The sequence below is a fragment of the Gossypium arboreum genome, chromosome 7 (assembly GCF_025698485.1).
Source record: "Gossypium arboreum isolate Shixiya-1 chromosome 7, ASM2569848v2, whole genome shotgun sequence".
Taxonomy (NCBI): domain Eukaryota; kingdom Viridiplantae; phylum Streptophyta; class Magnoliopsida; order Malvales; family Malvaceae; genus Gossypium; species Gossypium arboreum.
In genome coordinates, this window is record NC_069076.1 from 6,033,210 (window position 1) to 6,046,128 (window position 12,919).

At 34.5% G+C, this 12,919-nt stretch overlaps 1 protein-coding gene across 1 annotated transcript; it reads right to left on the reverse strand.

Annotated features, from left to right (window-relative positions):
- Positions 1-5,504: 5,504 nt before the first annotated feature.
- Positions 5,505-6,820, reverse strand: LOC128295383 (uncharacterized). The gene is made up of 2 exons (XM_053030946.1): positions 6,103-6,820; positions 5,505-6,019 (listed from the first exon to the last, which is right to left on the reverse strand). Exons 1-2 carry the CDS (start codon positions 6,818-6,820, stop codon positions 5,505-5,507), a joined length of 1,233 nt encoding a protein of 410 aa, XP_052886906.1.
- Between the last annotated feature and the right edge of the window lie 6,099 nt (positions 6,821-12,919).

Here is a 12,919-nt window from a genome sequence, read left to right on the forward strand (position 1 = left end):
TGAGTCATAGGCACTAAATTATTTATAACTTGAGCTACGGAACTCCAAATTAAGATCCGTTAATTTCCCCTGAAACTAGACTCATATATATTTTTACCATAAAATTTTCAGAATTTTTGGTTTAGCCAATCAGTACAGTTTATTCTTCAAAGTCACCCCTGTTCTGTTGTCTAACAGTTCTGACCCTTCTTCACTAAAAATAAATTATCTCTTTATACAGAATTCAAATGATGTTCTCATTTGTTTCTATTAAAAATAGACTCATTCAGAATTCTATACATATAAATTTAAGTTCCTAATTATTTTTATTCAATTTTTTTATAATTTTTCAAATTCAGAACAGGGGAACCCGAATTCATTCTGACCTTGTCTCACAAAATTCATTATATCTCAAAATTTACAAATCCATTGCTTACAATATTTCTTCTATGAGAAACTAGACTCAATAAGCTTTAATTCCATATTTTTTCATCTTCTAATTCGATTTCTACAATTTTGGTGATTTTTCAAAGTTAGTCTACTGCTGCTGTCCAAACTGTTTTAGTGCAAGCTGTTTATTACCATTTTTCCCCTAAGCTTTTAATAAATGATAATTTCGTCCCTACTCAATTAGCCTCTCAATTGAGCTGATTTTTCTCAATTAACATTTTATTCTATCACCTTAAACTAGTTTACAACCTTTAGGAATCAGAATTTCAGCAATAGACTTTAATTCCAAACATTTTCACAATTAGGTCCCAAAAATCAATTTCCATTGAAATTGCCTAATAAAATCATCTCATAAACAAATTAAAGCTTTAATTTCATTCTATTTCATCATAAACTTACAGCACTCAACCATGGTGACTTTAAATTTCATCCATGAAATCAAAAACTTATGAATTTAATAGTAGGATCTAGTTGTAAAAGTCTTAGAAACACAAAAATTACAAGAAAAAGGCAAGGATTAACTCACTTGGTGCAAAAATTATGAAATACCAGCTTATAGAACCCTCCTTAGCTGCTGAAATTGAAGAGAAATGAAAAAAAATCTAGATATTTCCTATTTAGTCCTAGTTTTATTTAGTTAATTTTGCAATATTCCAATTTTACCCTTAATTTATCAATTTTTCTGCTGATTTCATACCCTTGCCGTCCAGCCCAAATAACTTTTGGGTCTAAATGCTTTTTATATCCTTTCTCATTAGACTAATAAGCTATTTAATCACTCTAGCAACTTTTACCCCTATTACAATTCAGTCCTTTTCATTTAATTGACTACCCAAACATTAAAATTTCCTAACGAAATTTTAATACCACATTAATAACATTTCATAATTATTTATAAAATTATTTTTGACTCGGTTTTACGAGATAGAGGTCCCGATACCTTATTTTACCCAATTTCTTCAATAATTTCTTTTTCTAACTAATCACTAAATTGATAAAATTTTCCTATCAATATTTTCATACTATTTTCCTATCATATAAATTTTCAAGCAAAAATATTGAAATAAATTTCTCTTTAAATCGGATTTGTGGTTACGAAACCACTGTTCCGATAACATTGAATTTACGCCATTACAATTTTACCCAAAAAGGCCCTTTAACAAATATAATTACGGAAATGGGCCGTTTTTTAGGTTATTTACCGGATTAGGCCGTTTTTCACGAAAACGCATCCACGTAAGCGCGATTTAGTGTCCACGTCAGTAAAACGCTCCCCCAGGGAAGCGTTTTGCCCGTGTAACGATAAAAAATTTGAACGGTCCGAAAAAAAAAACTATAAAACCTCCTCAAATCATTTTTTCACACAAATCTCTCACAATTTCTATAATTCTCTCAAAATTCCTTTCCCTTTATTTATTTTTCACACAATTCTCTCATAATTCTCAACATTCTTTCAATATTCCCTTCAAAAATCTATCAATTTTTATTGAATTTTTCACAAAATTCTATCAAATTTCTTTGTTTAAAATTTTTTGAATTTAATTTTTTTAAATTAAAAAAATTCGATCGTGTTAGTAATGGCCGGAGAATTAATCCGTCTCGATAATAAGCACATCTCCGTTGATTAAATGACAATGGTAAGTGATAATTTTAAATTTTCAATACTATTTGATATTTTTTTAATTTATGCAAATTTAATTAAATTTGCAATACTATTTGATATTTTATTCATTTATGCAATTATAATTACAATTTCAATACTGCTTTATTTTTTTTTTCCTTTATGATGTTTGCATTAATTAATTTATGCAATTTTAATTCATTTTTGTTTTTTAAATTTTTATAATGGTCTGTAGATCGGGTGTTGCAATGGTACATCCGTAATATGTTTGGTCCTCCATCACCGTTGATCGAGAATTTCTTGCGGGAAGCGTGATTTTGGCACGTGGCCGCGATAGGCCGGAGGTGCAAGTTGGACCTGAAACTAATCAGTACATTGATAGAGAGGTGGAGACCTGAGACGCACACTTTTCATCTTCCATGCGGAGAGTGTACTATCACTCTAGAAGACGTGCATTTGCAATTGGGATTGCCGGTAGATGGGTACGCAGTCACCGGGTCCGCAGTCACCGGGTCCGCATCATCTACTGATTGGGGAGCCGTATGCTACGAGCTTTTGGGTGCTATACCGGATAATATTAACGGAGGTCGAATCGAGATGGAATGGTTACGAGACACATTCCCAGAGTCAGATAATGATTCGATTGAACTCAAAAGAATACAATATGCCTTGAAATGATTAGAGGTTATCTGATGCTGGACTTGTCACGAAACCTCGTACATCTAAGATAGCTGCTGAAACTCGTAGACTTTAGAGCAGCCGGCGAATTGAGTTGGGGGTCTGCCGTGTTGGCAACATTGTACAAGGAAATGTGCGGGGTGACGCGACCGAACAAAGCCAAAATAGGAGGTTGCCTATCACTACTGCAATCATGGGCACGGTTTCACTTTCCATTTTTACGTCCTCGAGTGGACCACTCATATACATTTCCACTCATAACGAGGTAAGTTTTATATTAGATTTTACAATTATTACGTAGATTTAGAATATAATTGTATGCTAAAAATTTATTTAATTAGGTGGAACCATTCGGCGAGTTATGTCGGAATACCTACCTCTCTCGAAGATATACGACTTCTATTTGACCAACGATCGGAAGCAAAAGTAAGTATTAAATAAAATATATATACATAATAAAATAGTCATTTTGTATTTAGTATTTAGTATTTAGTATTTAGTATTATGCATTATGTATATAAGTAATATTTTTATCATGTTCATATAGTTTCAATGGACACCATACGAAGATCCGGTAATTCGGGTAGTAATTTCGAATGAATTCCTTCAAAATCCAAACGTTTGGCATGTGAAGGTCCCATTGGTGAACTATGCTACCATGGAGATGCACCAGTCAGATAGAGTATTGCGGCAATTTGCATTCCGACAACATATTCCCGTGGCACCCGAGGTGTTTGATGATGAGCACAAAGTCGACTTACAGTAACTACATACGGATTGGCTGAGATTCTGGTCATACTATATCGAAATGTGGGAAAATCGGTATGATTATATACCTACTCGGGAACCGATCATTGTTCCAGAGTTAGCATGCATATCAAAATACATGCCATGGTTTAGGATCCATGTCAAGCCATATTTATTGTCGGAAGAAGAGAGACGATGACAAATTCGTGCCCAAAGGAAACGATGAGGCCCTTTAAATCCAATAAGAAGGGATAACGACGCAGGCCCATCAACAACGCCCACACAATCATCAAGCCCAACAGTTCAACCGACGACACCCACATCACAGCCTTTTCAGATTATGCCAGTGCGTATCCTAGCCCTTATATGTATCCTAACCCTTTTATATTTCCTTTTTTTAGTCCTATGGAAGGTTGGAATCCATGGCTCAGTTCATCTCCGTTCCCGATTAATCTGAGTCAACCTCCAATCTATAGGCTGCCGTCGCATGAGGGATCGCACAAGGTGCCATCGGAGAGCTCTTTTTTCTACCAATCCCCATTACCTTACGGGATTCAAACACCTCTGCCATGGGTGATGTAAACACCACCGCAATCATTATTCTATCAAAGTAGGTTACCCTCCTAACACCCACAACCAGATCTCCTGCCGCAGGAACCACAACCCCCGCTGGAAGCTGATCGAAGGAGAAATCCAGCACGGACCCGTTGACGACCCCCATGTGGCACTGATTCTGACCGCCACAGAAATTGATATTTTTAAAATATTTGTACAAACTTTTTTATATTGTTTCATTTAATAAAAATAAAAGTTCTTTTAAATAAGACAATTGTAATACAACATAGTTTCATTTAATAAAATATAAATAAAACAACATAGTTTTTTACGACAACTATCAACTATTTCGATTTGGACATGATCTACTTGTATGGCCTGGGTTCCTACACCATCCGCACAACTTCTGATGATTGGTTGTTTCTCGGATATCCATATTGGTACGTATTCTAGTCGAGCAAGGTCGAATCTTTGGTTTGCGACGCAATTCTTTATTCGGTAACAGCTTAAATGAAGCAAGTGATACAAGTGGCCACTTACGTTCATTTAGGACAGGTGGGAATACGTGTTTCCACACGTTGTACATGGTTTCTAGTTTGTACACTTCATCGACGTAGCTCATGGGATCTAGATGGAGAATTTGACAAGCTGTAATTACATGAGCGCATGGATAACAAAGTACGTCAAACCTTCCTTAGTCGCAAGTCTTATTTGTCAAGTGTACACGATATTGCCCACCAATAATACCTTCATGCAGTCTATCAAACTCCATCGCACGAAACCATAGGTTGTCTTGATTGTGACAGATTGTGTGCATGGTGTTCGCCCACGCCTTGGCCTTGTTAATTTCTTGCAATACATTTGCGCACCATACACGGCATCCTTGTATTTGGCCTTTATAACTCATTGCTTACTTCGAAAATAGTGCTGCTAAACGAAAATATATCTCTCGAACAACCGATGTTATCGGCAAATGATGTGTTCCTTTTAAAACAGAATTTATGCATTTAGTTAGGTTTGAAGTCATATGACCATATTGTAGGCTGTCGTCGTATGCTTTTTCCACTATTCAAAAAGAATGTTACAGAGGTAGTCTGCGCCTTCTTCATTAACTGAACGCAAAACCGACATCATCTCATGAAAACGGTCCTTACTTATCTCATACCCTGCTAATATAAGTTAATAGCGAAAATTACATACCACTTTTCCATTTAAAATAAATTCAATATTATAAACGAAATTACATTAATAGATATTAAATATCCATGTTGGTCACTTGTCGTTTTTCACTTGTAAATCGAAATTGCCCATAGTAGTTGGACGCAACATACTTTAGGCAATACCGGTGGTGTGTGCAATGCCACTGGCTTCCCTGTCGCTCAATTGCGGCTAGTATTCCAGCATCCCGATCCGATATGATGCAAATATTAGGTTGGGGGCAGACATGCCTCCTTAACCTAGAAAGAAAAAACTCTCAGTCATCAGCTGACTCCCCCAGTGTTATTCCAAACGCAATTGGAAGGATTCTTTCACTGCTATCCTGTGTCACAGCTAGCAATAGCTGATGGGTATATTTACCGTACATAAAGGTAACGTCAATTTGTACCAATGGCTTGCAATATAGAAATGCGTCTTGGCATTGCTTAAAGCTCCAAAACAGGCACTTAAATACTTGACATCCATGGAGCAATCGGTCGTTGTAGTACGCAGGTTCCGTTTCAACGTCTATTACGCAACCTGGGACATATCTCTCTAGCACCTGACACCACTGCAACACTTTATTATATGAAGCGTCCCACCCACCATGAATTTTTTCCAACGCCTTCTGCTTAGTTATCCAAGCCTTGCGATAAGAGGACGTGTACCTTAACTGGCTACAAATATTGGCAATTAAGACCGGCACTAAAGTTCTAGGATCGGCCTTTACCATCGGTAGTATTAAGGTAGCTAGCATATCTGAATTCATCTTGGGATGATCTTCTGAAACACCTGTCAACGAAGTACATTAAAAAATGCAACAGTATGTAACAACAGTACTATTAAAAAACTCTAAACGGTTAGTGATATTGTACCGGCAGCACATGTATGTGGACCTTTGTACTTTTTTAAGCCTATCTTTTTCCTCAACGAGGCCATGATTTTCCATGAACATGTACCGTCTTGCACTGCACACTTGGCCTCAAACTTATTGGATTTGGATTTAACTACGTTGTAGTTAACCCCATTAATGATGCTATGTTGTTTTAATGTACCAAGAAAACTATCTTTATTGGAAAACTCCTTACCAACTTCTAATTCACCTGAATTCAATGAGGAACTTGTACAGTCACGCCTTCTGTGTGGTAGATCTGGAAACTCCAACGCATCATCTTGAGATATATCGACATTATGCATGTGGGCTAGAGGCGTGTACGCCCTGAATCGCGGATCTTCTTCTTCATCATCTGTACCCCCTTCAACATCTTCAGGTATGGTTGGAACAAGCTCTAGTTTAGAAAATAATGCAACTTCTGCACCATCGGAGCTAGCCTCTCGAGGTGGATCCGCATCGCACTCATTACCTGACCCATCACCATGTGCAACGTAGAAGGTCCCCTCGCTGGTAGACATCGTAGGGAGTACATCATCCCTCCTTATGGACATTTTACAACATCTCCGATCAGATGTGGATTGCCAACCACTAGAAGTTGATGTCATTCCCCAGTACGTATTTCTAGCATCAAATATCGACCCACTGAGGTGCATATCCCATCTACTAACGGAGTGTCGTGCAGGGGTTGGGTATTCCATACTGTAATATCCCGAATTAGGGCCTAATCGGAATAGTGATTTCGTGACTACAAATCCGAGATAGAAATAATTATTTTATAATTATTTTGAGGTTTATGATATGATTGAATGATTGTGTGAAAATTTCGTGACGAAATTCTATGCATAAAGTGCTTAAGTTGAGATTAGGGACTAAATCGAATAATTTGCAAAACTTGCATTCTAGAAGTTTTTAGTATGAAATTGCTTTAGAATATTAATGAGGAGGTCTTAAATAGCAATTTGACCAATTTCTAAGTCTATGGAAAAAAATTTGGACATGGATGGAATTTTTGGAAAGTTTAGTAGTAAGGGCATTTTGGTCATTTGGATATTAAATGAAATTATGTAGTATAGGAAGTTGTAGATAAACGGAATAAAACGAGGTATCGAGACCTCAAATTCATAAACCGAGCCATAAATATTTTTACAAATATTTATGGAGTGTAAATAAGTTAGTATTAAAGTTTCACAAGAAATTTTAAGATTTCTGTGAGTTAATTAGGTGAAAAGGACTAAATTGAACTAAGTGCAAAATTGTGAGATGTGATTAAATAGCTTAAGTATTTAAAAAGATGGATTTAAAGAGCAATTAGACCCAAAGGTTAATGGCTGGACGGTTTGGGTATGAAATAAGCAAGAAAACAATGTGAACAAGGGACAAAATTGGAATTAGCATAAAAGTTAATAGTTAAAAAATTATGTAATTGAAAATCTAGACATTTCTTCTTCTCAGCCAAAACGCCGTAGCAGGTCTCCTATGCTGGTTTTTCATATTTTTGCACCATGTAAGTTCAATTTTTACTATTTCTTAGTAATTTTTATGTTTTTGTGACTTTTACAATTAGGTCCAATCATCTAATTCATTAGTTTTTGATTTGGTGGGTGAAATTGGAAGTTACCCTGGCTGAGAAAGGGCAGTATATGATGAATTATTATGAAATTGAAGTTCTAATTTCATATTAAGGTTGTTTTATTAAGTCATTTTGATAGAAAATGGTATTTAGGACCTAATTGTGAAAAAAGTTGTGAATTAGATGTTGGTGTTGAAATTGAGAATATCAAGGGTTGTGAAATAATTTATAATAATAAAATAAAGTGTTAATTGAGAAAAAAAATAGTTCAATTGATGGGTGAATTGAGCAGGACTAAATTGTAAAAGCAGAAATTTTAGGGTAAAAGTGTAATTTCGAAATTTGAACAGCATAAATTGTGAAGTGAAATAGAAATCAAATAAATGCTAATGAGTAGAAATAATTTATATTATAGATCAAGAGAAACGAGATTCAAGTCGTGATCGAGGAAAAAAATAAAGTTTACGAGGAATAGGCTCGATTGCTAATATTTTATATCGAGGTAAGTTCATATGATTTTTAATAATGCAATGTGTAATTTAATGTTTTGAAATGAAAATTTCATGAATGATATAGTATATTATTGCATATAAAATGTCATTAAATTGTGATAATTGTAAAATGATATTTGAATAAAAGTATAAATTAAATGGAACAACGGACTTGAGTACTTTCATTCAATGGCTAAGACGAATTGATTTGAAAAGACCATGGTTGGACCATGGCAGCATGTGAAATGTGATTTCAGATAAGACCATAGCTGGGCTATGGCTTCGGAGAAATGTGATATGTGCTTCAGATAAAGACCATATCCGGATATGGCATCGGTGTGATATGTGCTCTCAGATAAGACCATATATGGGATATGGCATCGGTGTGATATGTGATCCGTGTAAGACCATGGCTGGGCTATGGCCTCGGTATGTGATATGTGACTATGTGCAAGACCATAGTTTTACTATGGCATTGTGATAATGAGGTCCTCAATTCCGTAATCGTTCCCTAATTTGATTATGAACGAAAATGTAAAATGGCCCGAAAAGATTAAGAATTGGTGAATACTATGAAAATGACACGATTTGGAATAAGTTCTTGATACTTGATGACATTGAGATTATGGATCTATGCTTATGAAGCATAATTATGTGTTCTTACCATGATGGATGAAACGATATTGTATGGATTTAGTGAATAATAGTGGTGAATGAATAAATATGGCCTTGGCAGTTTTGGGTTACTGCAATAGTGTAACTTTTGAAATTCACCATAAATTTTGGAAATTGAGTTAAGGGCTGAATAAAATATGAGATTAAAGCCTGATGAGTCTAGTTTCATATAGAGGAAACGGTACATGCAATTGGACTTTATGTTATGAGATATTTAAATTGTTGTGAGACAGAGTCTGAATGACTTCGAGATCCCCTGTTCTGATTTTAGAAAATCATTAGAAATTGTACAAAAATAATTATGAGTTTTAATTTATATATTTAAAATCCTTATCTAGTCTATTTTCAATATGGATAGACGGGAACATCATCCAAGTCCCGAATTATGAGATAAATAATTTTTAGTGAAGAGAGGTCAGAACTGTTGGACAGCGAAACAGGGGAAACTTTAATGAATAAACTGTGCTAAATGGATAAACCAAAAATTATGGAAATTTTATGGAAGAAAGGTATATGAATCTAGTTTCAAGGAAAATTAACGGAACTTAATTTAGAGTTTCGTAGCTCCAGAAATAAATTATTTAGTAAATGTATCTCGATAAAACAGTTTAAGCTGAGTATGTATAATTGTACAATTGTGGTGTTTTATCTTAAAAGCATGTTGGTAGTTGCTTATTAATTTCATATGGACTTACTAAGCATTTATGCTTACTCCTCCTTTTCATTCCTTGTAGTTTTGACAAGCCACTTCGTAAATCGAACGGTCGGAGGCCTACTCACACTATCCGTATACCATCTTGGCATAATGGCTTGTATGTTTTGAGTATGGCATGTATAGCATTATAATCATTTTGTATATATGGTCTTATGATATGGATATTGAGTGGTATGGAAATGCTTGGTAATGATTAGCCATTGGAATGGCTAATCATGATCATATTTGGTGTTATGTATGCTAAATTGCTAGCTAATCCATGGAAACCATGAAATAGGCAAAATTTACCATAAAATAGATTCGCATGAAAGAAGGACGTGAGTTTGAAAAATTATTAAAAATAGTAGAGATATAATTTAATTGAAGAATTATGAGTCTATTTTCATATGGATGGAACAAAACAGTATATGAGTTATATTTTATGAGAAGTTAAATTTTTGTGAAACAGGGCGGAGCGATTTCTGGATCCCCTATTCTGACTTTGGAAATTCACCATAAATTGTACAAAGATAATTAGAAGCCATGCTTTATATATACAGATTCCTTATTAAGTCTAGTTTTATTAGAAACAAACAGAATAGTCATTGAAACTCTGTACAGGGAGATATCTGATTCGTAATACACAGAGGTCAGAGCAGTCAAACCCTAAAATAGGGGAGACTTTAAATAATAAACTGTACTAATTGGCCCAATCAAAAATTTTAGAAAAAAATTTAGTAGATAGATATATGAGTCTAGTTTAAGAGAAAATTTACGGAATTTGATTTCGAGTTTCGGAACTTGAGATATGAATTTTTAAGCAACTATGACGCAGTTGGACAGCTTGTCCGAATTTGTTTAAGTGCTCAAATAAGTTTAGTAATGCCTCGTGCTCGACTCCGACGACGGTCTCGGGTAAGGGGGCGTTACATATACTGCTACTAAACACGAGTACTTCCGTGTTTTTCCACCTACTAACGGAGTGTTGGGCAGGGGTGGTGTATTCCTCTTGACCAGCAGTAAATGTTAAAGCTGCAAATGCATCATTTGGCGATGAAAATTGTACATATAACTCAAGATAGGGTGATCCACTGGCGAGATGAGTCTACACCATTGCGTCCAAGCTACGAGTGTCTTTGATGTCGAATGAGTCATATGTCACAGGATCAACTGAAGCACAAAATCGATACTTAATAGACAAACCTTTCATTGGCGTCGTTCCAAAGATTTTGCGCCTAATTCTTTTACGAAGTTCTGTCAAATCTATGTTCTAGTTAAAAACCAGTCTCGCTGTGTTCTCTGATAAAAAATCAACACCGTTCTCGGTGTTACAGACCTCACCATCATAGTAAATAACAGCACTAATACGTTCACTCATCTTCAATTTCTTTTCTTCTTAGCCTCTCTAATTTTTTTGTTGTAAGTTATGCAACATGAGAATAAAATTTGGCTCATTTATAGCCTCATTTTTCTACGAACTACTGTAGCAAAAGAGCGTCCACGTGAGAGCTTTTTTTTAAAAATTTTGCTGACAGTGCATCCTGTTTGAAGCATTTTCAATACTATTTGTTCAGAAATGTCTACTCAAAATTATTTTTCTACGAACTACTGTAGCAAAAGAGTGTCCATGTGGGAGCTTTTTCCAGAAATTTTGTTGACAATGCATATTGCTTGAAGCGTTATTCGACAATATTTGTTCAGAAACATCTGATCGGAATTATTCTTACAGAAACCCTAAACCTTAAACCCTAAGACAAAAAAAATTATATTGCTTATATGCTTTTTCTAATACCCTAAAACAAATTTATTTTAAAAAAATAAACCCTAATTTAATGAATCAACCCTAATACCTTAAACTCTAATTTAGTATTTAGTATTTAAAATTAATAGTTAATTTAATGAATTAACCCTAAAATCCTAAATCCTAATTCAATTATTTTTTTCTCGAAACCCTAAACTTAGCATAGCACCAGTATGTATATATGCTGCAATCATGTTATCTTTGAGAATTTTTTTTCGTGTATGTGTATTGGAAATTAATAATTAAAAAAATCAGAAATGAGCTTGTTACAAAGTAAAATAAACTTATCTGGTGATAAAAAATAAAATGATCTAAGCCATTGATAAGGGAAAAAAACCTAAACGCTCAAGTAATCGAATTATCAAGTTGTTGTTTATATGATAATGCTTATTTAAGAGTTTTTACTAAAATATTATAAGAAATAAAATATTAAAATAGTATGTTTAAACCATTATGTATCAATTAACCTTAAATTTAATTAATTAACCTTAAACCCTAAATTAATCCCTAATTTAATCAATTAACCCTAATACTCTAAACTGTAATTTAATATTTAGTATTTAAAATTAATAGTTAATTTATACCCCAATTCAATTAATTTTTTCTTAAAACCCTAAAACCCTAAAAAACCTTAACTTAAAAAAACCTAACCCTAAAACCTAAAAAACCCCAACCCTAAATCAATTAAAATCATAACCTTAAAAAAGGGCAAAGCGCTTTCCTAAGGCAACGCTTTGTCCACGTCCGCAAAGCGCGCCCTCAAGGACGCGTTTTTTGTTGACGTGGACAAAACGCTCTCCCAGGGAAGCGTTTTGCTGACACGTACTCTGAAATAGCGCTTATGTGAACGCGTTTTCGTGGAAAACAGCCTAATTCGGTAAAAAAACCCAATAAACGGTCCATTTCAGTAATTATATTTTTTTAAATAGCCTTTTTGGGTAAAATGTCCCATTTTTTGGCTTTCTTTTTTACCAAAAAAAAGGGATTTTTACTATAATAATATTAAAAAAAAAACCAAAATAGGCTACCTTCAAAATTATATACGAAAATGGGCTATTCCAAGTGATGGAAGGTGGTGCATAGGCGGCACCATCCTCAATTTTCTGACATGTACAGGTAAAAAAAAAATAATAGGTCAAAAAAATAATAAAACAAGGGTAGAGGACATCCTATAGGCGGCACCAGTGGTTGGGCTGCCAGGGGCGACACCCTGTACTGATGGGACACATCAATGCTCCCATGTTTTGTTTTCTTATGTCTTTGGGGACCTTATAATGGCCCCAATCTGTTTCTATACGTGAATGAAGGAGACGAAAGGGGGAAGGAGAAGAGAAGAAGAAGAAGAATGAGAAGGAGGAGGAGGCAGCATCGGTGAGGGAAGAAAAAAGAAAAAGAAAAAGAAAAAGAGAAGGAGAAGAAGAGGGAGGAAGGAAAAAAGGTAATTTTTTTTAAGGAAATAATTTTAGTTGTTAATTTAAGGAAATAAATTATTTATTTTAATTGTTATTATTATTATATTGTTGATTGATTTTGATTTAATTTTTAAATTTATTTTTTGCAAGGTAT